General features: G+C 46.8%; 1 protein-coding gene across 4 annotated transcripts in view; it reads right to left on the bottom strand.

The window, feature by feature from the left end:
* Positions 1-6,150: 6,150 nt before the first annotated feature.
* The window catches only part of EARS2 (glutamyl-tRNA synthetase 2, mitochondrial), a 36,867-nt gene continuing 17,000 nt past the window's right edge, over positions 6,151-26,017 (bottom strand). For 2 of the 4 annotated variants that reach the window (XM_027526700.1, XM_027526702.1), the window contains exons 5-9: positions 25,708-25,816; positions 19,336-19,489; positions 19,093-19,223; positions 9,431-9,566; positions 6,151-8,980 (exon numbers count right to left, since the gene is read on the bottom strand). In XM_027526700.1, coding sequence (XP_027382501.1) covers positions 8,897-8,980; positions 9,431-9,566; positions 19,093-19,223; positions 19,336-19,489; positions 25,708-25,816 — 614 coding nt within the window. In that variant the 3' untranslated portion in view covers positions 6,151-8,896. Of the gene's footprint in view, positions 8,981-9,430; positions 9,567-19,092; positions 19,224-19,335; positions 19,490-25,707; positions 25,817-26,017 lie in introns of those variants that run through there. The other 2 variants (XM_027526701.1, XM_027526703.1) reach the window with 2 other exon arrangements.

The following is a 26,017-nucleotide window of genomic DNA, read 5'->3' as shown; positions in this document are numbered from 1 at the left end:
GCCATTCACAAAGATTCCAGCCGAGTCTTTGTGACTCTATGGACTGTAGCTGCCAGGCTCCTCTGTCCATGGGATTCTCCAGGCAAGAATACTGGAATGAATTACTGTTTCCTCCTCCAGGGGATCTTCCCAGCCCAGGGATTGAACCCACATCTCCTGTGTCTCCTGCATTGGAAGGCAGATTCTCTGAACCTAGGAAGTGGGGTGAAGTACAAGAATCTAATCATTCTTCCTCCAGTCAATGCTTGAGAGACCACAACTGAAAGGTTAAAGGGTAAGTGGGCGGTCAGGAAGTGGTTTGGAGTTCTGTGTAGTGGTTGGGTGCAGAAGCTTTGCTTTCAGACCAAACAATGCTGTCACCCTCGCCAGCCTTCCTAGGACCCGTCTTGCGTGTCTGTGCAGCCCTTCCTGCCCAAGCTCCCTTCTGGTTTCCATTTCCTTTCCTATGTCATGTGCATGGCCCATGGTCTGTCTCTTCTTTCTGGACCATGAATTTTCATAAGCAGGAGCCATGTCTATCTAATTCCCCAACCTTTTTGGCACCAGGCACCAGTTTTATGAAAAACAATTTTCCATGGACCTGGGCAGGGCAGGGGTGAGGATGGTTTTGGGCGTGAGGCTTCCCTGGTGACTCAGACTGTAAAGAATGAGCCTGCAATGTGGGAGACCCGGGTTCAATCCCTGGGTCAGGAAGATCCCCTGGAGGAGAGAATGGCAACCCACTCCAGTATTCTTGCCTGGAGAAGCCCATGGATGGAAGAGCCTGGCAGACTATAGTCCAAAGGGTCACAAACAGTTGGACATGACACATTTTCACTTACAAGTGCATTACATTTATTGTGCACTGTACTTCTATTATTACATTTTGATGTATAATGACATACATATATAATATTGTAGTAGTTTCAGGTATACAACATGATTTGATATTCGTATACCTTGCAAAACAATCACCATGTCTAGTTAGTCTTCAATACCACACATCGTTTCAAATGTTTTTCTTTTGTGATAAGAACTTATAAAGCCTTATAAGATCTTGTAAAATCTACTCTTAGAAACTTTCAAATATACAGTGCAGTATTAACTATGTCACCACACTGTACATTGCATCCCCAGGACTTAGCTACTTTATAACCTGCTGTTTGTACCTTCTGATCACCTTCACCCATTTTGCCCACCCCTATACAATTACAAGGGGCTTCCTGGGTAGCTCAGCTGGTAAAGAATCTGCCTGCAACGCAAGCGACCCTGGTTCAGTCCTTGGGTCGGGAAGGTCCCCTGGAGAAGGTATAGGCTACCCACTCCAGTATTCTTGGACTTCCCTGGTGGCTCAGACAGTAAACAATCTGCCTGCAACGTGGGAGACCTGGGTTGGTGAGATCCCTTGGAGGAGGACATGGCAACCCACTCCAGTATTCTTGCCTGGAGAATCTCCATGGTCAGTAGAGCCTGGCGGGCTACAGTCCATAGGGTCGTACAGAATCCGGACATGACTGGGAGACTAAGCATAGCATACAATTACAAATAATTTTTAGCATAAGTATGTCACAAATATTGCTTGGGACATACTTAAAAAATTATTCACTGTTTATCTGAAATTAAAAGTAAAAAACAACAATCCAACTCCTTGTCAAGAAAGCATTTCCTGGGACTTCCCTGGCAATCCACTGTGAGGACTACACTTTCCCTGCAGAGGGCCCATGTTTGATTCCTGGTCTGGGATCTGAGATCCCACAAGCCCCATGGTGTGGCTTTAAAAAATAAATAAAATAAAATATAATAAACTAAAATTTTAATTTAAAAAACAGGGTGCTCAAGCCTGAGGGATGGGATGAGGAGGGAGGTAGGAGGGGGCTTCAGGATGGGGAACACATGCACACCCATGGCTGATTAATGTCAATGTATGGCAAAAACCACTACAATATTGTAAACTAATTAGCCTCTAATTAAAATAAATAAATTAAAAAAAATTTTTTTTAATTAAAAAAAATGTAATTAAAAAATCAATTAAGAAAGAAAGCATTTCCTGTCTGGCTCCAGACACCCAAGATACCCATATCCCTGTATATCACTTTGCTTGCCCCTCCTCCACCACATCCACACTTCCAATTTTGTAACTGTCAGTCACCTATGAGATGGTGATCTCTTTGAGGCAGGAGCCTTATCTTTTGTGTTTTATTTTTAAAAGCTTAAGGAAAGGAATGAACACAAATCTGTGGAGTAAGCCCCCACAATCTACAAGGCTTTGTCTAATTCCTCTCACACCCCTAGGCTTAACAGGGCCTGGCACGCAGTAGGTAACTGTGAAATGAATGAAGGAAGACAGGACAGAATGGATTCAGACAAGGCTGCCCCTCCTTGCCCGGGCTGTCCTACTGCAATCAGGGTTGCGGGAGGGGTGGTAGGGGGCAGTGGAGACAGCATGTAGGCCGGGGACCCCCACATTTTGCCCATATATAAGGACTAAGCTAGAGATCCCCAGGGTGTGATAATGAGTTTATTGAGTGCCAAGTTAAGCTTCTACTGCCTTCTATATTTAAAAAAAACGCACATCCTGTAATTCACTAGTGAAAATAGTAACCACAAATGATGTGAAGTTTCTGAATATTGCAAAACAGTACCCAGGCTAAACATATGACTGTGCACTTGGCAGCTCAGCTGTTCAAAGAATCCACCTGCCATGCAGGAGACCCCGGTTCAACCCCTGGGTCGGGGAGATCCCCTGGAGAAGGGATAGGCTACTCACTCCAGTATTCCTTGGCTTCTCCTGTGGCTCAGACAGTAAAGAATCTGCCTGCGATGCAGGAGAGCTGGGTTTGATCCGTGGGTTGGGAAGATCCCCTGGAGGAGGGCATGGCAACTCACTCCAGTATTCTTACCTGGAGAATGCCCGTGGGCAGAGGAAACTGGCAGGCTACAGTCAGTCCATGGGGTCGCAGAGTTGGACATGACATCGACTGAGCACCGTGAACTTGAGCGCTCACCCTGACTATCCATCCAATCAGGTGTGCATCTGGCCTGTCACTCAACAATATTTACTGAGCACTGACTACGTGAACAGGCACCATTCTCAGCACTGGGGGGTCTAGTGGTGAGCAAGACAGATCACGTCTCTGCTCTTACAGACGTTATAATCTACACTAACAAATAACTGCTGAACTACTTACCCGACATTTACACAATCAATTCGATTGTGTTCCCTGGAAAAGAATAGGATGTTGATGATTAACGGCAGAGGAAGGAGAGCTTCTAGGGGGAGTAAGAGGCTTTCCTGAAGAGGGAATAGTGAAGCAGAGATTTGAACACTGAGACACCAGGCAAAAGGACAAAGAGCAGATGAACAAGAGTATTCCAGCCAGAATGTGGCTAGAAGGCAGGCTTACAAGGCTGGGGAACAGCAAAAGGGGCTCATGAGGCAAGGATGAGTGAAGTGAAGCAGCATAGTTAGAGGAGGAAGTGCCGGGCTGTGATGACAAAAAATGGCTTTATCATGTTTCCCCCTTCCATGCTTCATTTTGTTTTTACTCTCTTTTAAAATTTTGTGAAGCGTCTCTTCATTGCAGTGCTCAGACTTTCTCCAGTTGTGGCTCTTGGGCTTCTCCTGCTGCAGAGCACGGGCTCTAACGCATGGGGGCTCCGTAGTAACGGAGGGCTCTCTAGTTGCTCTGCAGCATGTGGAATCTTAGTTCCCGGCCCAGGGACTGAACTGGTGTCCCCTGAATTAGAAGGCAGATTCTTAACCACTGGACCACCAGGTAAGTCCCTTGTGCCTCATTTTCCTATCAGGGCTCCCAGCTCCTGGGCCAGCCCCACTCAAATCTCAGTTCAGCGAAGCTTCTGGAATGATCAATCAAAAAAACACAAATCTGGAAAACACACACACACACAAATCTGATCTTGTCACTTCCCTACTTGAAGCATGTCAGTGGCTCTTCACCTTCCACTTCATGAAGACCCAATTCATGTCTTCTCTAATGGACCCCCCCTTTTGTCCAGGAACCCAGAGAAGAGCTGGCCCCAGCCCCAGCTCTGGGTCTAGCTGACCTATGAGGTCTTCTCACCCACCTCTGCAGAAGGGATGCATTCAAGAATGGAGAAGTCATGTAGGGGAAGGTGCTGGAGAGAAGTTTCCATGCTTTTAGGGAGAGAGCCACAGAAAGCCACGCTCTAACAGCATGAAGGAGGAAGTACAGAGGAGCCTGAGCCCTTCAAGCGGCCAATCGTGAGCAGAGAGAACCAACCAGAGGCTATTGCCAATGCTGGGACCAATTAAGCAAAGAGACTGGAAGTCCCTCAGACCTCCACAAGGTCACTGAACGCTTAATTAACCAACCCCAGAGCCTACTGTACCCCTGCACTTCCTGCTTTGTGGGACACTGAATATTCTTGTTTAAGCTTGTTTGAATCTGGATGTTTTGTTATTTGTAGTGAATGGTACCTTGATGCCTTTGACCAGGCATCAAGGCTGTTTGGATTTCCCCTCTGGCTGGGTTTTCAGTCACTTATCTCACTCCTTCAGCTCCTACCCATGACTCCAGTCAATACCCTTCCAACTCCCACTGACCTGGAAACTCCTACTTGTCCCTCAGAACCCAGTTCAAAGTTCATCTATAAAGTCCTCTGACACCCACGAACATGAACCATGAACTTCCTTCTCTGGGATCTGCTCTAATCCAGAAAGTTCTCATTAAAAAAAAAAAATTGTTTGGTAGAAACCAACACAATGCTGTAAAGCAACTGTCCTTCAATTACAAATAATTGAATTAAAATAAATTGTAAAAAAATGATTTATTTGGCTATGCTGAGTGTCAGTTGTGGCATGTGAACTCTATAAACTGGGCATATGGGATCTAGTTCCCTGACCAGGGATCGAACCCGAGCCCCCTGCATTGGGAGCATGGAGTCTTAGCCACTGGACCACCAAGGAAGTCCCCTCATTTTCTAAATATTTATTATCCTGGCCCCTGGGAAGTTAGGGAATTTTATCATGAGAAACATATTAATCAGTTAGACAATTTCTAATTTACGTCCCCCTAAACATCCCTCTATATCGAACTATTCCATCTTAATCTTCACATCAGTCTCTGTCAAAGGTCGATCTCTCACAGATAGCTGGATTCAATGCAATTTACTGGCAATGTACCAGGTAAACTACAACTGCAAATCTAGCAAAAGAAATTTGATTTCCCAGTGTCAATGAAAGTCATCCTGGGAAACTGTTGGAATGTGGGAGGGTTAGACCAGCTGATGATTGCCACTTCTGAAGAAAATGATCTAACTGATAAAGGACTCAAACATTTTTTTTTTCACCCTGAGACCTTACCTGACTCCCTATTTGTCAGGCAACGTGCCAGGTACTATGGTTACAACCAAGAATAAGAAAAACTAACTGCCTGCCTCAATCTTATCCTCTTTAGAGTATGATTGACAATAAACATGTACAACTCAGTAATTTCATATATTAATAAGCATTATGAGAAAAAAATAAGCTAGATAAAGACAATGATAAATGAGATTCTAAAGTTGGCTACAGAATAATAGTAATTTTCTGACAAGGGTACTCTGTAAACTCCATGTTAAGAGAGTATGCCCAGGGGCAGAACGGCTGTCTTGATTACTAGAGTGGGTCTCCTGCAGCCATGACTGCATTACATGAGTCTGTCCCACTGGCCACAGCTGACTGGACCAGAGGTAGACAGCTGACCCAAGCTAGGCCAATCAGATTCTTTCCTAGGATTTTGGACATAGAATACTAGTTATTGAATTGCCAGGGTATCAGAGGGGAGATGATTCAGCTTTAGGGCTGGGGCAGTTGTTGGACAAGTACAGAGATTTAAAAAAAAAAAAAAACCAGCCTGCAGAAGGAAGATGAGGGAAGCAGACACCCAGACAGAAATGGTTACAAACTGCAGATTCGGAGGGACAATGGTGAGTATCTTGGGTTCTGAGGAGTTACTGGTTAGAGATCAAGTCTCTTGTAAGGTCCAGCTGGGAGTCCTGCTTTTGGATTTGTCCTAATTCTTTCAATAAATTCCTCTCGTGGTTTAAGTTAGGCTGGGTCTGTTTCTATGTTTTGCAACCAGCATTTCCAAGAATGAAAATACTGGTGATGAGGGTGATGGTAAGAGATAACATTTGCTGAGTGCCAGGCATTGTTTTAAGATCTTTACATAGGTCATCTATTTTGATTCTTACAAATTGTTGAGATAGACACAATTGTTATCCCCATGTGGCACGAGGAAACTGAGCTTCAGAAGCCACAGTGAGTAAGTAGCAGAACCAGCTTCTGGCCTCCACGACCTTCACTGCTTGACTATAAAAGCACTTCAAAAAAGCACTGGGGGATGGGCCTGAGGTTATTTAAAATCTGTGAAGTCCTCCAACACATTTCTTCTGATCCTGAGCAAAACTCCAGAGCAGATGATACGTGCTGCTTCTCAGATAACTCACTCCAAATGAGGAAGTGGCCACATCTTTATCAACTCAGCAGTCTGATCACCCACTTTGTTAAAACAGCCACATCCCCTCACTGAGAGCTAGAGTTTCTCATAAGCATACTTGATGTCTTAGAACTGGAGGCTCTGATGTCACTCAAGTCAAGAGTTGAGGTTGGACTCTGGGTTGCCAAATGCCTCGTGCTAAACCCTCAGAGTTGATCAACTTTGCTGAGCCCCAGTTTCCCTATCTGAAACATAGAAACAACACAAGAATAATAATGCCTAATGTGAAGATTCAAACAGATGATGGACTAAAGTGTTTACCAGTATAGTTTAAAACCCACAAGTATTTGAAGCTCATGTAAATGCACAATAAATTGCAAGCATTATTATTCTATGTCCTTTCAGTGCCATACTTGTTGTTTCTGACATTACCCCTTCTTCTGGAAAAAGTACCCTACTTCTTCCTTGGGAACTTTTCCTCTGTTGGATATCACCCCCGAGGGACCACCTATTCCTGGCTGAGGAATGGTAACATGGACTCAGTTAGCCCAACCAGAACCCTCTTCTTAGTATCTGAATCTTTAGCTGAGTCACATCCAAAACTGAGTGGGAAAAATACAGAGGAACCACAAGAGAAAATATTTAAGAGTTAATGTGTTCCCATTTAAGAACACAGACAAGACTCACCATGAGCTCCTGTGGTGGCCCACATGATCAGAGCTTCCCTGGCTCCTGTCTTTTACAGGATCTGGTTCTCTGATTTTCCCATAGATTCTTTGACTTTCTCAGAAATTTAAACTCCTATAAAGCCTCCAAAACACCTAAGCTAGGCAGAACTGGTTTCCACTGCTTGTCATCAAAGTACTTGATGTACTTTTCAAAGAATGATTAGGTCTCTGTGAAACTCAGCAAATTATTTAATCCCTTTCCCTCTTCCTCTGGACAAGGAGAGTGTATTAGCAATCTACTGCTGGGTGACAAATAATCCTAAAGCCCAGTGGCTTTAAACAATAAATATTTATCAACTCATAACTGTGTGCCTGAAATTTGGAAGCAGCTCTGCTTAGTGGTTCTGGTTTAGGATCTTTCATGAAGGCTGCAGTCAAATGTCAGCCAGCATCGCTATCATCTGTCAGCCCCGGCTGCTTGATCAGGGCTGGAAGACCGACTTCCAAGATGGCCCATTCATATATCTGCTGTCAGGAGGCCTCTGATCCGTATCTGTTTGAGTGTCTTCACCATGTGGAATAAGACAGAAGCCACGGCACATCACACAAGGCAGCCCCCTTCAATGTGAATGCCAGGAGGTAGTGATGAAGATGACTGGGGGCCACACAGGGGAAGCCCAGAAACCCTGGAGGGGGCCTCTGTAGCCAGCTACCATCCTCCTTTCACTGAGTTATTCCTATTCACCCCCAAGAAGAACATCTCATTTCAGAAACCCTCAGACAGTGATTTACAAACAGTGGGTGGAAGGAGGTGGTGAATATGAAGATGCAAAATAGGCAGTGAAGGTCTCCAGTCTAAAGACTTGTTCTGGAGAACTGGAAAAGAGGAAGATATAGCCTTTAGGGAAGAGAGACACAGGCTGCCCTAAGTCCAAGGACAAAGAGTAGTATAAAACCTAAGTGTTCCTCCTGGGCAGCTCCAAAGAAGGTCTGACAGACAGTTTAGGCCTGCTTGTCAATCACTGCTCCAAAGTCAAACTGGTTGAGAACTGGAGTCCAAGAGTCCAGGCCACTGCCAAGCTGTTACATATGGGCTGACAAAATGTTCCCCACAAAGCTCATGTTGAAACCCAACCTCCCAGTACCTCGGAATGTGACTGAATTTGCAGACAGGGATAATGAAGAGGTGATGAAGTCCAAACTGGGCTGTGAGGCTGGGCCTTAACCTGATCTGACTGGTGTCCTTGTGAGAAGAAGGCATTTGGACAGAGACACCGAGGGCATAGACAGAGGCAAGACTGTGGAAGGAGAGAGCAAAAAGTCAACTGTGTACAAGCCAAGGAGAGGGGCCTCAGGAGAAACAAAACCGGCCAACACCCTGATCTTGGACTGCCCGACTCCCGAACTGTGAGAAAGTCACTTCCTGTTGTTTAGGCCACCAGTCTGTGGTCTTCCGTCATGGCAGCCCCAGGCAGACTGAAGCTCGAGCTGCCGCCGTTCTTTGAGGCAGCTCCTAACCTCTGCTGTGTAGTGGGGTGTCACAATCAGATGTGAGGCCTTCCTTTCCAGACTCAGGGAGGTGAGACAGGTCTGGGCATCCCTGGCCAGCTGATAAGGATGGGCCTGGTGTGGAGCCATAAATGCACCTGTGCACCCAGAGGCTCTGTGTCCACTCCTGGTTCTTTCCGCAAGCTCCTGCCGGGCCCAGGCATCCTGCTCCTCTCCTCCGAGGGCGGCTCCTCCGAGTACGGTTCCTGCGGCCACCTCCACCGGCCTGCCACCTTCTCTCTAGCTGCAGAGCACCTTCTGTATTCGTTCCCGCACTTCCTTTGGTCCCAAAGACACCATCATCTCAGCTACCGGAGGTCCTTGCTGAGGACAAACAAGAGAAAACGTTGCCTTAAACTGCCTGAGGAACACACGCCCGGCCTCAGCTGCAGGAGTTATGCCCAAGCCAATGCTGGCACCGGTGCCTGCACCCCACGGAGCCCGGTGTGCACTTTATGGGTTTCAATTTCTGAGGCTGAGGATAGGTCCCGGGGCCTGCTCTCCCTGGGTTGGTATGTCCCTTCCTCTAATCAACTGCCAGCTCTCTCAAGAGGGGGAGCATGTGTGTTTCACTCATTATTGGATCCACTGCACCTAGCATGGTGCTTGTACATGGTAGGTACTCAGTAGGTACTATCTGTTGAATGATTGAATGAGGGGAGGTGGTCATGTTTCATTCATCTCTGTAGCCCTCAAACTACACTTAGTGCTGTTGGTGAATGTCAGTTGAGTGGATAAAAGCGGGCTCCAGTCCAGTCCAGCCGCCTGCCTCACCTGCTGTCCACTGAGGGCCACTCGGAGGAGCTTCATCACGTTACTGTGTTTGATGCCTTCCAGACCATCTGACAGCTTCCTCAGTTCTCTATTCAGCACGTCCTGAGTTAAGTGCGTACCAGGTCCTTCTAAAAGTCTAGAAGAGAGCCAGTCTATGAGGGGCCAGCACAGGCCAATGGCAAGTGGGTGGAAGGGAGGACTTCAGAAGCTTATCCATCAGCTACAACATATTAATAAATTAATAGCACAATCAATGTTCAAGCCTGCTTGGAAGTGGAGGGAGATATCTACTACTCCCATCCTAGTTGGTGAAGAAATAGCAACCAAGGGACTACAAACACAGAGACTCCAAGCCAAGTGTGCATAAAAAATGGAAACTCGGAGGATACCGTAAGAGGATTTACTAATTACCACCTGTGTCATGCAATCTTCATGCCTCAGTTTTCTCACCTGTAAAATGGGGATAATAATAGTCTCTGTACCTCACAGAGCTATGGTGGGGCTGAGTTAAAACTTGTAAAGCAAGGAGTACCGTGGCCGAACAGACAGTAAGAACTCGGAAGTATGAGATCTTATATTTCAATAAAAAGTTAAATATTAGCTATTATTTATTATATCCAAATGCTCAGAGACATTGCAAGAGGATCTAAAAAGAAACTTACGAGTGAGTTAGATATAGGACGGAAGAATGAAGCCCTCTGAGAAATGCTCTGAAACACGGCTTCAAGACCTCTGGGATTTTCCTGGTGGTACCGTGGATAAGAATCCACCTGCCAAAGGAGGGCACTTGGGGTCGATCCCTGGTCCAGGAAGATTCCACATGCCTCAGGGCATCATAGCCCATGCACCACAACTACTGAGCCTGAGTGCTTCATCTACTGAAACCCGTGAGTCTAGAGCCCGTGCTCCACAACAAGAGCGCCACCACAATGAGAAGCCCGCACACTCCAATGAAGAAGTGGCCCCCGCTCGCCGCAACTAGAGAAAGCCCGCGTGCAGCAACGAAGACCCAGTGCGACCAAATAAATAAACAAAGACTTCCAGGGGATGTTCAGAGAAGAGCAGAAAGAAAGACATCAGGAGAACCCAACATCAGTGATGGCCCTGCCACCACTTGCTGTAACCATTCTTTGCCCACAAACTGCAACAGCTCGGGAGGTACAACGGGCCAACAACCGTTCCCCACTTTCCTGGCAGTCCAGCTGAGACCCTCTTCCAAAAGCATGTTTGAGCTCAAGAGAAAGTTCCTAATTAGTAAGGGCCAGACTTGCAAAAATTTCATCCCAGCCCTGATTTGGAATTGGAGCAAGAGATGGGAGCAGAGCTAAAGACGGGCCAAGGCTGGAGACCTTCACTAGTGCAGACAATCTTTGACGCCAGCTCTAACACTGACCACTCCTGAAATAGCTAGACACTCCATCCCCCACGCTGACCTACTAGGAAGCTGGCAGGCTTCCAGCTCAGGAACAGGGTTCATGAGGAAATTGGAACCAACGGCCTTCCCGGGCACATTTCCTTACTCACTCCAGTACTTGAGCAATTCAGTTTCAGTTTGAGAAACGTAACCATTCTTATTGCATCTTAAAACTAAACCACGTGACTGCTGTTATTTATGAAATGGAGAAGAGGAAATGTTGAAAATATAAAATGTAATAAATACGGTTTGCAGCAACATGGATGGACCTAGAGATTATCATACTAAGTGAAGCAAGTCAGAAAGAGAAAGACAAATACCATGTGATATCACTTCTATGTGGAATCTACAATACGATACAATGAACATATCTACGGAACATGAGGAAAAGACCTGTGGTTGCCAAGGAGGGTGTGGTGGGGGGAGGGAAAAATTGAGAGTTTGGGGTGAGCAGATACAAACTGTTACATATAGAATAGATAAACAACAAGGTCCTTCTGTATAGCCCAGGGAACTATATTCAATATCTCATGATAAACCATAATGGAAAAGAATATCCATATGTATAGATATATAGAAATGAGTATCTATATGTATAATTGAATCATTTTGATGTACCACAGAAATTAACACAACATCATAAATCAACCGTACTTCAAAAAAAAAAAAAAGTGTAGTATGGGGTAAAAACCAACAAGCTCCTCAATGTCATTATGGGGAAGCAGGCTGCCAAGGAGCTGGTAAAAGTGACAGGCCCCAGGAGGCCTGTGATGGCAGCCAGGACACGTTAATAAGAGCTGGCCCAGGACTTGGCATGGGCAGAGGGCCTTCGACAGAACTGGTTGCTGCTCAACATGTGGGTGTCAGCTTTCCTGCCTTGAGTGGGAGCCCCAGAGTGTCCCTAAAACCTAATCCCATGGCAGGTGTGGGGAGGGAAGACATTAGTTTGGTAAACTAGGGCAGCCTCATATGGAATGTCCTAAATTAACGGAGTATTATTAATAATACCTCAGGGAAATTTAGCCTGGAGATATGCTTGCAAGGGTGCTTAATGGTGTCTATTCAAGGTTATTCACTGCGGCATTGTTTGTAACAGCAAATTTGGAAGCAAATGTCCATCAACAGGAGGCGAGTTAAATAAATCATGGTGAAGTGGTATGATAAGGGATTAGGTGTTGCTGAGAGGAGGATGCTCTCTAAGCCTGGACAGATCTAAAGATACGCTGTTAAGTGAAAAACAAACAAGCAAAAAAACACAAAAGACGGGGAAATATAGCTGTTATTTCGTAAACTTTAGATGGAGTACAATCCATAAAAATACTGAATCACTATGTTGTACATCTGAAACTAACAATATTGTAAATCAACTGTATTTCAATAAAAAAATAATAAAATTAAACCAAAAACCCCCAAAACATACCAGTGTGATTGTACTATATTGTACCTTTTGTGTAAAGAGATGGAAAATAAGGATTATCTAGATATAATTAAAAAGAGTAGTAAATCCAGAGAGGGTTCTGGAATGGGGCAGATGAGGGATAAGGATTAAAAATGGGATTCATGGGTTTTCCCTGTGGCTCAGTGGTAAAGAATCCACCTTCCAATACAGGAGACACAGGTTCAACCCCTGATTCAGGAAGATCCCACATGCCAAGGAGCAACAAAGCCCATGTGTCACAACTACTGAGCCTGCGCTCTAGAGCCCGGGAGCCACAACTACCGAGCCTGCGCTCTAGAGCCCGGGAGCCACAACTTCCGAGCCTGCGCTCTAGAGCCCGGGAGCCACAACCGCTGAGACTGCACCAGAGACCCCGGGAACCACAACTACCGAGCCTGCGCCAGAGAGCCCGGGAGCCACAATTACCGAGCCTGCGCTCTAGAGCCCGGGAGCCACAACTACCGAGCCTGCGCCAGAGAGCCCGGGAACCACAACTTCCGAGCCTGCGCTCTAGAGCCTGGGAGCCACAACCGCTGAGACTGCACCAGAGAGCCCGGGAACCACAACTACTGAGCCTGCGCTCTAGAGCCCGGAAGCCACAACTACCGAGCCTGCGCCAGAGAGCCCGGGAACCACAACCGCTGAGCCTGCGCTCGAGAGCCCGGGAGCCACAACCGCTGAGCCTGCGCTCGAGAGCCCGGGAGCCACAACTACCGAGCGCACGTGCCCGAGAGCCTAAGCTCCACAAGAGAAGTCACCGCAGTAATAAGTCCATGCACAGCAGCTCGAGAGTAGCCCCTGCATGCCTTGACTAGAGAAAAGCCTGCATAGCAGTGAAGACCCAGCACAGCCAAAACTACATCAATAAATAAATAACATTATTTTTAAACAATAGGATTCTGATATATACATTTAAAAATAATTTCTAGGTTTTAAACCCACATTCAAGAGGTCTGAATGAACTAATAACAATTAAATTTTAAATAAAAAGTCTGCAAGAATGGAGTTATATACACATTTCCTTGACTATGTAGACCTTTCACAAAGGAAACTGCTATTTGGGACTGTCTTTCTGTTGGGGACTGAGTACGAGGGAAGACAATTTTTGCTATAAACCCTCTTGGACTGTTTGTATTTTTGCCATGTTAATTATATTCTTATCTTTTCAGAATGTATGTTTTAACGGTATAGTGATGGTTTCTTGTTATCAGGTGCTGTTCGAGCATTTCACCTAGAAGAAGCAACAGAGAACACGACACTACATCCACTCTCTCACCCCAGCCAGCTGGACTTTCAATCTCTGCTCCTCCACCTTACCAGCTGCATGATTTTAAACAAGTTACTGAGCCTCTTGGGGCTTCAACTTTCTCATCTGCAGAGTGGGGATAACAAGAGCAGTTCCTTTATTAGGTTGCTGAGAACCTCAGGGTATACACGCATGCACAGCATACATCGTGTCACGTGTATGGGTGCTCAGTCGTGTCTGACTCTGCAGCCCTGGGCACTGTAGCCCGCCAGGCTCCTCTGTGCATGGGATTTCCCAGGCAAGAATACTGGAGTGGGTTGCCATTTCCTTCTCCAGGGGACCTTCCTGAATCAGGGATGGAGCCTGTGTCTCTCATCTGCTGCCTTGGCAGGCGGGTTCTTTGCCATGAGCATATATACATGTGCACATATCTTGTGTGTATCATTTTTTTATTGGAGCGTAATTGCTTTACAATGTTGTGTTACTTTCTGCTGTACAACAAAATGAATCAACCATCTGTATACATATCTCCTCTCCCTCTTGAACCTCCCTCCCACTCCCGGTCCCACCCCTCTAGGTCATCAGAGCACTGCACTGAGCTCCCTGTGCTATACAGCAGCTTCGCGCTGGCTATCTACGTATCTAACGTATGTGATATGTAACATTGCACACAAGTGTGTAAGCAAGTATACAAACGAGTGTTTGCTATTCCTATCAAACATAATCTTCACAACAAACCGGGAAGTGAAGTAAAATGGACATTTGTGGGGTCTGCTGCTCAGCCCACATTCCCCTTCCTCCTGATACCAGGGCCCCAACACTCCCTGTAGAATGACTTGGCTCCACCATCAGCCCACAAGCTCTGGCTGGGAGTCCACTCAAAGCCCCGCATATGACCTAACCTAAGCTGGTCAATGTATCACATTTTCCAGGCCTCTGTGACTGCTTCAGAGGCAGAAAAACCCGGCCAATCAGGCCCCATCAGAGTGAATTTCAGGACACGGCTGGAGTCAGGGTCTGCTGTTCTGCCCTCTTACCTCCTCAGTGGGGACTGTGAGATAGGCAGCTTTTGATTCTCAGGATCCTTTCTCCCTCTCACGTGTACTAACACCATCTTCAGCTGGGCATGTGGCCACCAAGGTAAAAACTACATTTTCTGGACTCCCTTGTAGCTTGGCCTGGCCACAAGGCAGGCGTTAAGGCCAGCAGGATGTGAGTGGAAACATGTATAACTTTTAAGCCAGGGCCTCAAGGGGAAGGAACGCCCCGTCCCCTCTCCCTTTCCTCCTTCCTCCTCTGGCTGAACGTGAGCCACCACGGACCATGCGAACAAGAGCAAAACCTGGGCCACGTGCCACCACCACTGAGCCTGTGCTCTGCAACAGGTCCTCCTGCTGCAACAAAGACCCAGGGTAGCCAAAAAAAAAAAGAGAGAGACAGAGACAGAGAGAGGGAGAGCGTAGGCAAAACCGAAAGACAGCAGGACCCTAGAGACACGGACAGAAGCCGTTCAGCCTTGAACTGCCTGATCCGAATGCAGGTAAGGGAGACACGCACGTATCCATCTAATACAGAACCTCTGCAGAAGGAGCAGCCGGCCTGGGGGAGTGTGCGGCACAAAGTCAAAGGGGCAGAGGGAGACACGAGGTGTCGGTGCCATGATTTTTGGCCCCTGCATTAACCTGGGCCTCACGTCGGCCCTTCTGGCCTCTGCAGTGATGTACACGAATCACTCCCCTCTTGCTTAAGCCAGTTTCGGTTGCACTTTGTGCCCTCACCATCTAAAGAGCTCTGTGACTGTGAACAATGAGACCTAGTATCACCTCCACCCTGCAGGGGAGGGTGCAGGACGTGCAGGAAACTGGACAAACTGAACTCGCCTGGCAGGTGAACTATTAGGTTGGTGCTAAAGTAATTAACAGTTTTGCTTTGTTGAACTTTGCCATGTGATAGTGGAATAGACTCTTAAATAAATGTGGTTTTGTTATACATCACTTTCTATCCCGAAGCATAGATTTTTATGCTCCAGGAATAAGCAAACTTATTTCTTGTTGGCAAAAATGCGTTAATTATATGGTTCCAATTTTGATGAATGAAGATGTGTTTGAGCCTGGATATAGCACGATGGTGTGATCACTGACCTAGAGCCAGACATCCTGGAATGTGAAGTCAAGTGGGCCTTAGAAAGCATCACTACGAACAAAGCTAGTGGAGGTGATGGAATTCCAGTTGAGCTATTTCAAATCCTGAAAGATGATGCTGTGAAAGTGCTGCACTCAATATGCCAGCAAATTTGGAAAACTCAGCAGTGGCCACAGGACTGGAAAAGGTCAGTTTTCATTCCACTCCCAAAGAAAGGCAATGCCAAAGAATGCTCAAACTACCACACAGTTGCACTCATCTCACACACTAGTAAACTAATGCTCAAAATTCTCCAAGCCAGGCTTCAGCAATATGTGAACCGTGAACTTCCTGATGTTCAAGCTGGTTTTAGAAAAGGCAGAGGAACCAGAGATCAAATTGCCAGCATCTGCTGGATCATGGAAAAAGCAAGAGAGTTCCAGAAAAACATCTATTTCTGCTTTATTGACTACGCCAAAGCCTTTGACTGTGTGGATTACAATAAACTGTGGAAAATTCTGAAAGAGATGGGAATACCAGACCACCTGATCTGCCTCTTGAGAAACCTATATGCAGGTCAGGAGGCAATAGTTAGAACTGGACATGGAACAACAGACTGGTTCCAAATAGGAAAAGGAGTATGTCAAGGCTGTATATTGTCACTCTGTTTATTTAACTTATATGCAGAGTACATCATGAGAAACGCTGGAATGGAAGAAACACAAACTGGAATCAAGATTGCCGGGAGAAATATCAATAACCTCAGATATGCAGATGACTATTTGTAAGGCCTCCCCAGACAGCCATTTTGCTTTTTTGCATTTCTTTTCCATGGGGATGGACAGGGATGGACATGGTCTTGATCCCTGTCTCCTGTACAATGTCACGAACCTCATTCCATAGTTCATCAGGCACTCTATCTATCAGATCTAGGCCCTTAAATCTATTTCTCACTTCCACTGTATAATCATAAGGGATTTGATTTAGGTCATACCTGAATGGTCTAGTGGTTTTCCCTACTTTCTTCAGTTTAAGTCTGAATTTGGCAATAAGGAGTTCATGGTCTGAGCCACAGTCAGCTCCCGGTCTTGTTTTTGCTGACTGTATAGAGCTTCTCCATCTTTGGCTGCAAAGAATATAATCAATCTGATTTTGGTGTTGACCATCTGGTGATGTCCATGTGTAGAGTCTTCTCTTGTGTTGTTGGAAGAGGGTGTTTGCTATGACCAGTGCATTTTCTTGGCAAAACTCTATTATTCTTTGCCCTGCTTCATTCCGTATTCCAAGGCCAAATTTGCCTGTTACTTCAGGTGTTTCTTGACTTCCTACTTTTGCATTCCAGTCCCTTATAATGAAAAGGACATCTTTTTTGGGTGTTAGTTCTAAAAGGTCTTGGAGGTCTTCATAGAACCGTTCAAGTTCAGCTTCTTCAGCATTCGTGGTTGGGGCACAGACTTGGATTACTGTGATATTTCATGCAAAGATGGGCTTGATAAAGGACAGAAATGGTATGGACCTAACAGAAGCAGAAGATATTAAGAAGAGGTGGCAAGAATACACAGAAGAACTGTACAAAAAAGATCTTCACGACCCAGATAATCACAATGGTGTGATCACTGACCTAGAGCCAGACATCCTGGAATGTGAAGTCAAGTAGGCCTTAGGAAGCATCACTACGAACAAAGCTAGTGGAGGTGATGGAATTCCAGTTGAGCTATTTCAAATCCTGAAAGATGATACTGTGAAAGTGCTGCACTCAATATGCCAGCAAATTTGGAAAACTCAGCAGTGGCCACAGGACTGGAAAAGGTCAGTTTTCATTCCAATCCCAAAGAAAGGCAATGCCAAAGAATGCTCAAACTACCACACAATTGCACTCATCTCACACACTAGTAAACTAATGCTCAAAATTCTCCAAGCCAGGCTTCAGCAATATGTGAACCGTGAACTTCCTGATGTTCAAGCTGGTTTTAGAAAAGGCAGAGGAACCAGAGATCAAATTGCCAGCATCCACTGGATCATGGAAAAAGCAAGCGAGTTCCAGAAAAACATCTATTTCTGCTTTATTGACTACGCCAAAGCCTTTGACTGTGTGGATCACAATAAACTGTGGAAAATTCTGAAAGAGATGGGAATACCAGACCACCTGATCTGCCTCTTGAGAAATTTGTATGCAGGTCAGGAAGCAACAGTTAGAACTGGACAGGGAACAACAGACTGGTTCCAAATAGGAAAAGGAGTTCGTCAAGGCTGTATATTGTCACTCTGTTTATTTAACTTATATGCAGAGTACATCATGAGAAACACTGGACTGGAAGAAGCACAAGCTGGAATCAAGATTGCCAGGATAAATATCAATAACCTCAGATATGCAGATGACACCACCCTTACGGCAAAAAGTGAAGAGGAATTAAGAAGCCTCTTGATGAAGGTGAAAGTGGAGAGTGAAAAAGTTGGCTTAAAGCTCAACATTCAGAAAACAAAGTTCATGGCATCCGGTCCCATCACTTCATGGGAAATAGATGGGGAAACAGTAGAAACAGTGTCAGACTTTATTTTTCTGGGCTCCAAAATCACTACAGATGGTGACTGCAGCCATGAAATTAAAAGACGCTTACTCCTTGGAAGGAAAGTTATGACCAACCTAGATAGCATATTCAAAAGCAGAGACATTACTCTGCCAACAAAGGTCCGTCTAGTCAAGGCTATGGTTTTTCCTGTGGTCATGTATGGATGTGAGAGTTGGACTGTGAAGAAGGCTGAGTGCCGAAGAATTGATGCTTTTGAACTGTGGTGTTGGAGAAGACTCTTGAGAGTCCCTTGGACTGCAAGGAGATCCAACCAGTCCATTCTGAAGGAGATCAGCCCTGGGATTTCTTTGGAAGGAATGATGCTGAAGCTGAAACTCCAGTACTTTGGCCACCTCATGTGAAGAGCTGACTCATTGGAAAAGACGCTAACGCTGGGAGGGATTGGGGGCAGGAGGAGAAGGGGACGACAGAGGATGAGATGGCTGGATGGCATCATTGACTCGATGGAAGTGAGTCTGAGTGAACTCCGGGAGTTGGTGATGGACAGGGAGGCCTGGAGTGCTGCGATTCATGGGGTCACAAAGAGTCGGACACAACTGAGCGACTGATCTGATGTGATAATGATTTCAGAGTGTGAAACCGTAATTACTTTTGCACCAACTTAATTAACTGGGTCAGTGAGTGGCTGAGCTGCAATGGCACCCAGGTGGGTCTAATCCTGGAGCCAGAACCACTGAATCTTCCGGGGGAGCCTGGGCTTCTCAGTGCCATGAGTGACCCTCTCACTGAGACCTCTCGCTAGCTCTGGCGCCAGACTGCAGGCCTGACCGCCAAGCCCTGGAGTGGAGAGGGCCCTGCGAGGGAGACAGGGGAGGCAGGTGCAGACCCCGAGCTCTACCTGTGGGAACTCACCCCAGCACACGCTTGGCAATGATGTCCACCTTCTCTGAGATGGCACCCAGCTGTGCTCGACCCACCGCAGGGCGGGTCCACAGGTAGGAATACGCTGGGGAGACCAGATCTTGCAGGCGGCAAATGTGACCCTGGGGAGAGAGGTGGTCACTGAATGCACTGGGAGTTGGGGGGGATCCTGACATGAGAAGGGGGAGGAGTGGGGCGCCACCTGCTCCCTCGGTCTCCAGGCTCCTGACCCACCTGTCTCAGCAGGATGATCCTCTCCACGTAGGCTGGGTCTAGCACTTCTCTGTCCTGCAGCTGACTCCCAAATGCCTCCTCCACGAGCGCCTGCAGCTGGCCCACCAGCTGGCATCTCTGCGTCTCGTCGCCCACCAGCCGGCGGAGGTGCAGCCTGCAGGAGAAGCCAAGGGACCGTGCTGCTGCGGCCACCCCCAGCCCTGCCAAAACCCTCCTCCCCAGGGGAGCGGGTGGGCTTTGCAGAATGACTCCTTCCAGGGGATGCTCTCCCTCCAGCCGGGATGGAGCAGCGGGGAGACTCCCGAAAGTCTGCCTGTGACTCAGCTCCCCAGTGCATCTCACCTGGCCCGCTGCCCTCCCCTGAGCTATCATTTGAATTCAGGACTCAGTTAAAAAGCTCAAGTTTTGCTGTCAGGTCAAATTTTCTCCTTTTCAGAATTCTTCTAACCACCTTGTTCCCTGCTTCAGAAGCAGCAGAGCCTCTAAGACTCCAAGCCTCAAACCAGGCCCTGTCGGTCCTCAGTCCCCGGGCTGCCCTCACCCTGTCCCTGGCAGGACTGGAGGGACCCCAGGGCATGAACAGCACAGGGTCGAAGGCCATTCTGGAGGTGCGTGCCCTCCTGTCCTTGGTATAGAAGAAAGGCAGGCAGCAAGGGATGGGTGACCATCTCATGAGCTCTGAGATTGGGCAGGCCTGTGAGTGAAGCCAGCCTTGCCAGACATCTGCAGCAGTGGGATGCACTCACTGCTCAGAGCACACAGGGCTCAGGATGCTCCTCTGTTACCATGGGGACAACGGAGCCTCACTCACAGGGCGCTGGGCGGAGTAAAGGAGGGGCTGTGTACACTGAGCACAAGGCCAGTGTGGCCGCCACGTCTGGGAGCCGGAGACGGGCCGGGAATCTGAGCAGAGGCTTAGGCGAGGCAGAGGGTGGAAGGACAAGACCCTCTGGGAAGCAATCCGGAGGATGCCGTGGCCCCAAAACATCAGTTTCTAAAATGAATGAAGGGAATTCCCTGGTGGTGGTCCAGTGGTTAGGATTCCACACTTCCACTGCAGGGGGCACAGGTTCCATCCCTGGTCAAGGAACTAAGATACCACATACTGCCTGCCAGGCACAGCAAAATAAATGAAGAGAAATCACATGAAATTGTACTAAAGCTATTTCTAGGACCTCTGTAACTAGATAAGGCAGCGGGAAGAAAGAAATCAAGAGACCCTAGTGGCCATGCTTGAGATAATCCACGTAAGGTCCAGGGATCCACGCCTGGGACACAGCACATGCTAGAGAAACGTCAGTTATTATCACTACCTTCACCAAGTCCCCAGCACCACTATCTCTAGTACTGCTACTGAAAGAGTCGTAGCAGCGGCTTGATTACAGAGCTACCTAAAGCGAACAGCTTCAGCTGTATGAAACCTGCGGGCTTCAACTGCAAGCAAAAGCCACGGCCATCTTCCTCTGACTCCCCTCGTGCTGTGGGGAGGACTGGAATGGGTCACCAAGTATCGTCTGTTCTGACCCCATTTCTCCCCAGGATGTCACTTTCTCCATAAGAAAGGTGGTATACAAGCTGCATTCAACGTGCATGTTGCACTTGTTCCTGAATGTCCCATGCAAGAGATGCCCAGTGGGAGTTGCGCGGTGGTCCAGGTGGTCCAGTGGTTATAGGACTCAGCGCTTTCACTGCCATGGCTCGGGTTCAATCCCTGGTCGGGGAACTGTGATCCCACAAGCCTTGCAGCATCCCTCCCCACTCCCCCACCCCCCAAATAAACAAAAGCAGAAATACCCACCACTACAGTAGGTGTTGCAAGAAGGCATCAGAAGGCAGGCACACTGAAACCATACTCACAGAAAACTAGTCAATCTAATCACACTAGGACCACAGCCTTGTCTAACTCAATGAAACTAAGCCATGCCCATGGGGCAACCCGAGATGGGCAGGTCATGGCGGAGAGATCTGACAGAATGTGCTCCACTGGAGAAGGGAATGGCAAACCACTTCAGTATTCTTGCCTTGAGAACCCCATGAACAGTATGAAAAGGCAAAATGATAGGATACTGAAAGAGAAACTCCCCAGGTCAGTAGGTGCCCAATATGCTACTGGAGATCAGTGGAGAAAAAACTCCAGAAAGAATGAAGGGATGGAGCCAAAGCAAAAATACCCAGTTGTGGATGTGACTGGTGATAGAAGCAAGGTCCGATGCTGTAAAGAGCAATAATGCATAGGAACCTGGAATGTCAGGTCCACGAATCAAGGCAAATTGGAAGTGGTCAAACAAGAGATGGCAAGAGTGAATGTCGACATTCTAGGAATCAGCGAACTGAAATGGACTGGAATGGGTGAATTTAACTCAGATGACCATTATATCTACTACTGCGGGCAGGAATCCCTCAGAAGAAATGGAGTAGCCATCATGGTCAACAAAAGAGTCCGAAATGCAGTACTTGGATGCAATCTCAAAAACGACAGAATGATCTCTGTTCGTTTCCAAGGCAAACCATTCAATATCACAGTAATCCAAGTCTATGCCCCAACCAATAACACTGAAGGAGCTGAAGTTGAACAGTTCTATGAAGACCTCCAAGACCTTTTAGAACTAACACCCAAAAAAGATGTCCTTTTCATTATAAGGGACTGGAATGCAAAAGTAGGAAGTCAAGAAACACCTGAAGGAACAGGCAAATTTGGCCTTGGAATACGGAATGAAGCAGGGCAAAGAATAATAGAGTTTTGCCAAGAAAATGCACTGGTCATAACAAACACCTTCTTCCAACACCACAAGAGAAGACTCTATACATGGACATCACCAGATGGTCAACACCAAAATCAGATTGATTATATTCTTTGCAGCCAAAGATGGAGAAGCTCTATACAGTCAGCAAAAACAAGACCGGGAGCTGACTGTGGCTCAGACCATGAACTCCTTATTGCCAAATTCAGACTTAAACTGAAGAAAGTAGGGAAAACCACTAGACCATTCAGGTATGACCTAAATCAAATCCCTTATGATTATACAGTGGAAGTGAGAAATAGATTTAAGGGCCTAGATCTGATAGAGTGCCTGATGAACTGTGGAACAAGGTTCGTGACATTGTACAGGAGACAGGGATCAAGACCATGTCCATCCCTGTCCATCCCCATGGAAAAGAAATGCAAAAAAGCAAAATGGCTGTCTGGGGAGGCCTTATAAATAGCTGTGAAAAGAAGAGAAGCAAAAAGCAAAGGAGAAAAGGAAAGATATAAACATCTGAATGCAGAGTTCCAAAGAATAGCAAGAAGAGATAAGAAAGCCTTCTTCAGAGATCAATGCAAAGAAATAGAGGAAAACAACAGAATGGGAAAGACTAGATATCTCTTCAAGAAAATCAGAGATACCAAATGAACATTTCATGCAAAGATAGGCTCGATAAAGGACAGAAATGGTATGGCCCTAACAGAAGCAGAAGATACTAAGAAGAGATGGCAAGATTACACAGAAGAACTGTACAAAAAAGTTCTTCATGACCCAGATAATCACAATGGTGTGATCACTGACCTAGAGCCAGACATCCTGGAATGTGAAGTCAAGTGGGCCTTAGAAACCATCACTACGAACAAAGCTAGTGGAGGTGATGGAATTCCAGTTGAGCTATTTCAAATCCTGAAAGATGCTGCTGTGAAAGTGCTGCACTCAATATGCCAGCAAATTTGGAAAACTCAGCAGTGGCCACAGGACTGGAAAAGGTCAGTTTTCATTCCAATCCCAAAGAAAGGCAATGCCAAAGAATGCTCAAACTACCACACAATTGCACTCATCTCACACGCTAGTAAAGTAATGCTCAAAATTCTCCAAGCCAGGCTTCAGCAATATGTGAACCGTGAACTTCCTGATGTTCAAGCTGGCTTTAGAAAAGGCAGAGGAACCAGAGATCAAATTGCCAGCATCTGCTGGATCATGGAAAAAGCAAGAGTTCCAGAAAAACATCTATTTCTGCTTTATTGACTACGCCAAAGCCTTTGACTGTGTGGATTACAATAAACTGGAAAATTCTGAAAGAGATGGGAATACCAGACCACCTGACCTGCCTCTTGAGAAACCTATATGCAGATCAGGAAGCAACTGTTAGAACTGGACATGGAACAACAGACTGGTTCCAAATAGGAAAAGGAGTACATCAAAGCTGTATATTGTCACCCTGTTTATTTAACTTATATGCAGAGTACATCATGAGAAACGCTGGACTGGAAGAAACACAAGATGGAATCAAGATTGCTGGGAGAAATATCAATAACCTCAGATATGCAGATGACACCACCCTTATGGCAGAAAGTGAAGAGGAACTCAAAAGCCTCTTGATGAAGAGTGAAAAAGCTGGCTTAAAGCTCAACATTCAGAAAACGAAGACCATGGCATCCGATCCCATCACTTCTTGGGAAATAGATGGGGAAACAGTAGAAACAGTGTCAGACTTTATTTTTCTGGGCTCCAAAATCACTACAGATGGTGACTGCAGCCATGAAATTAAAAGACGCTTACTCCTTGGAAGGAAAGTTATGACCAACCTAGATGGCATATTCAAAAGCAGAGACATTACTTTGCCAACAAAGGTTTGTCTGGTCAAGGCTATGGTTTTTCCTGTGGTCATGTATGGATGTGAGAGTTGGACTGTGAAGAAGGCTGAGTGCCAAAGAATTGATGCTTTTGAACCGTGGTGTTGGAGAAGACTCTTGAGAGTCCCTTGGACTGCAAGGAGATCCAACCAGTCCATTCTAAAGGAGATCAGCCCTGGGATTTCTTTGGAAGGAATGATGCTAAAGCTGAAACTCCAGTACTTTGGCCACCTCATGCGAAGAGTAGACTCATTGGAAAAGACTCTGATGCTGGGAGGGATTGGGGGTAAGAGGAGAAGGGGACGACAGAGGATGAGATGGCTGGATGGCATCAATGACTTGATGGACATGAGCCTGAGTGAACTCCAGGAGTTGGTGATGGACAGGGAGGCCTGGCGTGCTGCGATTCACGGGGTGGCAAAGAGTCGGACACAACTGAGTAACTGATCTGATCTAATCTGATCTGACAGTATGAACTTGAACCTGCCTCATCATTTAACTTCTTGACATCTTGCTCTTGTTAAATGCACAACAGGGCAAAATCATACAAGTGACCCCAACTTATGGGGGAAGTAACATCCTTGAGGCAAATGCAGTTGACGTGAACCCCCTGGGCTCACGCAAGTAAAATACTGAGAGGCTGTCCCCAAACCAGCTCAAGAGGAGGCATCTAGGAGTCCCAGCCCCCCTAACTACAGACCCGTCCGTTGGCTTTCCCACTAATGCCCTTAGCCCAAGATATGGCAACAGGGATCCAAACTGTAACTGTGGCTGGAGGTTTCAGAGAGAAGTTGTGGTGGTGTTCAGTCTCTAAGTCGTGTCTGATTCTTTTGCAACCCCATGGACTATAGCCCACCAGGCTCTTCTGTCCATGCCATTTCCCAGGCAAGCATACTGGAATGGGTTGCCATTTCCCTCTCCAGGGGATCTTCCCAACCCAGGGATTGAACTCGTGTCTCCTGAGTTGGCAGGCGGGTTCTTTATCACTGACTCACCAGGGAAACCCTCAGAGGGAAGAACTACTTGAGATGTGAAAAACATGGCAAGAGACAGCACTCACTCACTGTCCTGGCTGGGTAGGGGAGAGGCTGATCAAGCGTAACACTGATGCCAAAGAATAAACCTGCCATCTTACTGAGCACTTTCTCTGTGCAAAATAGCTTGAGGCTTAATTTAACTGAACAGTGGCACAAGGCCAGTACTATTATTGGCCCCATTTTTTAAAAAAATTCTCAGCAAGTTAAAAAAATGTATTACCATTCTAGCCTTCACATGAGCCCAGAACCTAGGGCTGGTCATGGAACAGGACAGCAAACAAACCCAGATACGTGACACCTCTCTTTGCTGGATCCCTGCTCCCCAGAGTGGCTGATAGAGGGGCCACTCCTTTGGCCTCTGCCCCATCACCCCGACAGTGCTCTGAGGCCAAGGCAGGCAGCCTCATGATCCCTGAGCTCTCAGTTCTGAGGCTGCCTCTACACCTCCAGTACTGGAGGAGCCTGCTAGGGTCTGGCACCATGGATCTGGCCCGATGGAGGGAGAGACCATGCAGGAGTTGTTGTCACAAGGTAATAGTCCCATTTTAGAGAAGAGGAAACAGAGGCTCGAAGAGATTAGGTGACTTACCTGTGGTCGCACAGCACTAGACGCCTAAGACCACAGTCAAAATCAAGTGTGACTCCAGACCCCACTAAAACATCTGCCATGGGGACCCAGCATCAGCAGGTGCGCCCTTTCCTCCCAGGGGCAAATGCTCCAGATTCCCCGCTCACCTGTTGAATTCTGGAAGCTTCTCCAGGTCCAGCAGGGCTGAGTGGCAGGTGACCCGGCTCAGGTCAAACTGTGTGATCAGCTCTGGCAAGGTACGGCCCATCTGGTTCTCTGCAAGAGGCCCAGCTGCTCAGTGTTCCAACACCCCATTCCCTTTGTAAACCACCCATCATCATTGCATTTTCAATCACAAGGAAGGGTGACCAAACAGATTTGATTTCTAGTCATTTTATGTATCAAGGGTCTGGATGAGCTTTCATTTGCAGAAAGGGTTCTGTCACTAAGGGGGAAAGCTTGAAAATAAAATCTGCC

The sequence above is a fragment of the Bos indicus x Bos taurus genome, chromosome 25 (genome assembly GCF_003369695.1).
Source record: "Bos indicus x Bos taurus breed Angus x Brahman F1 hybrid chromosome 25, Bos_hybrid_MaternalHap_v2.0, whole genome shotgun sequence".
Lineage (NCBI taxonomy): Eukaryota > Metazoa > Chordata > Mammalia > Artiodactyla > Bovidae > Bos > Bos indicus x Bos taurus.
Note: the sequence above shows the minus strand (reverse complement) of the source record. Positions and strands in the feature narration are given on the sequence as shown.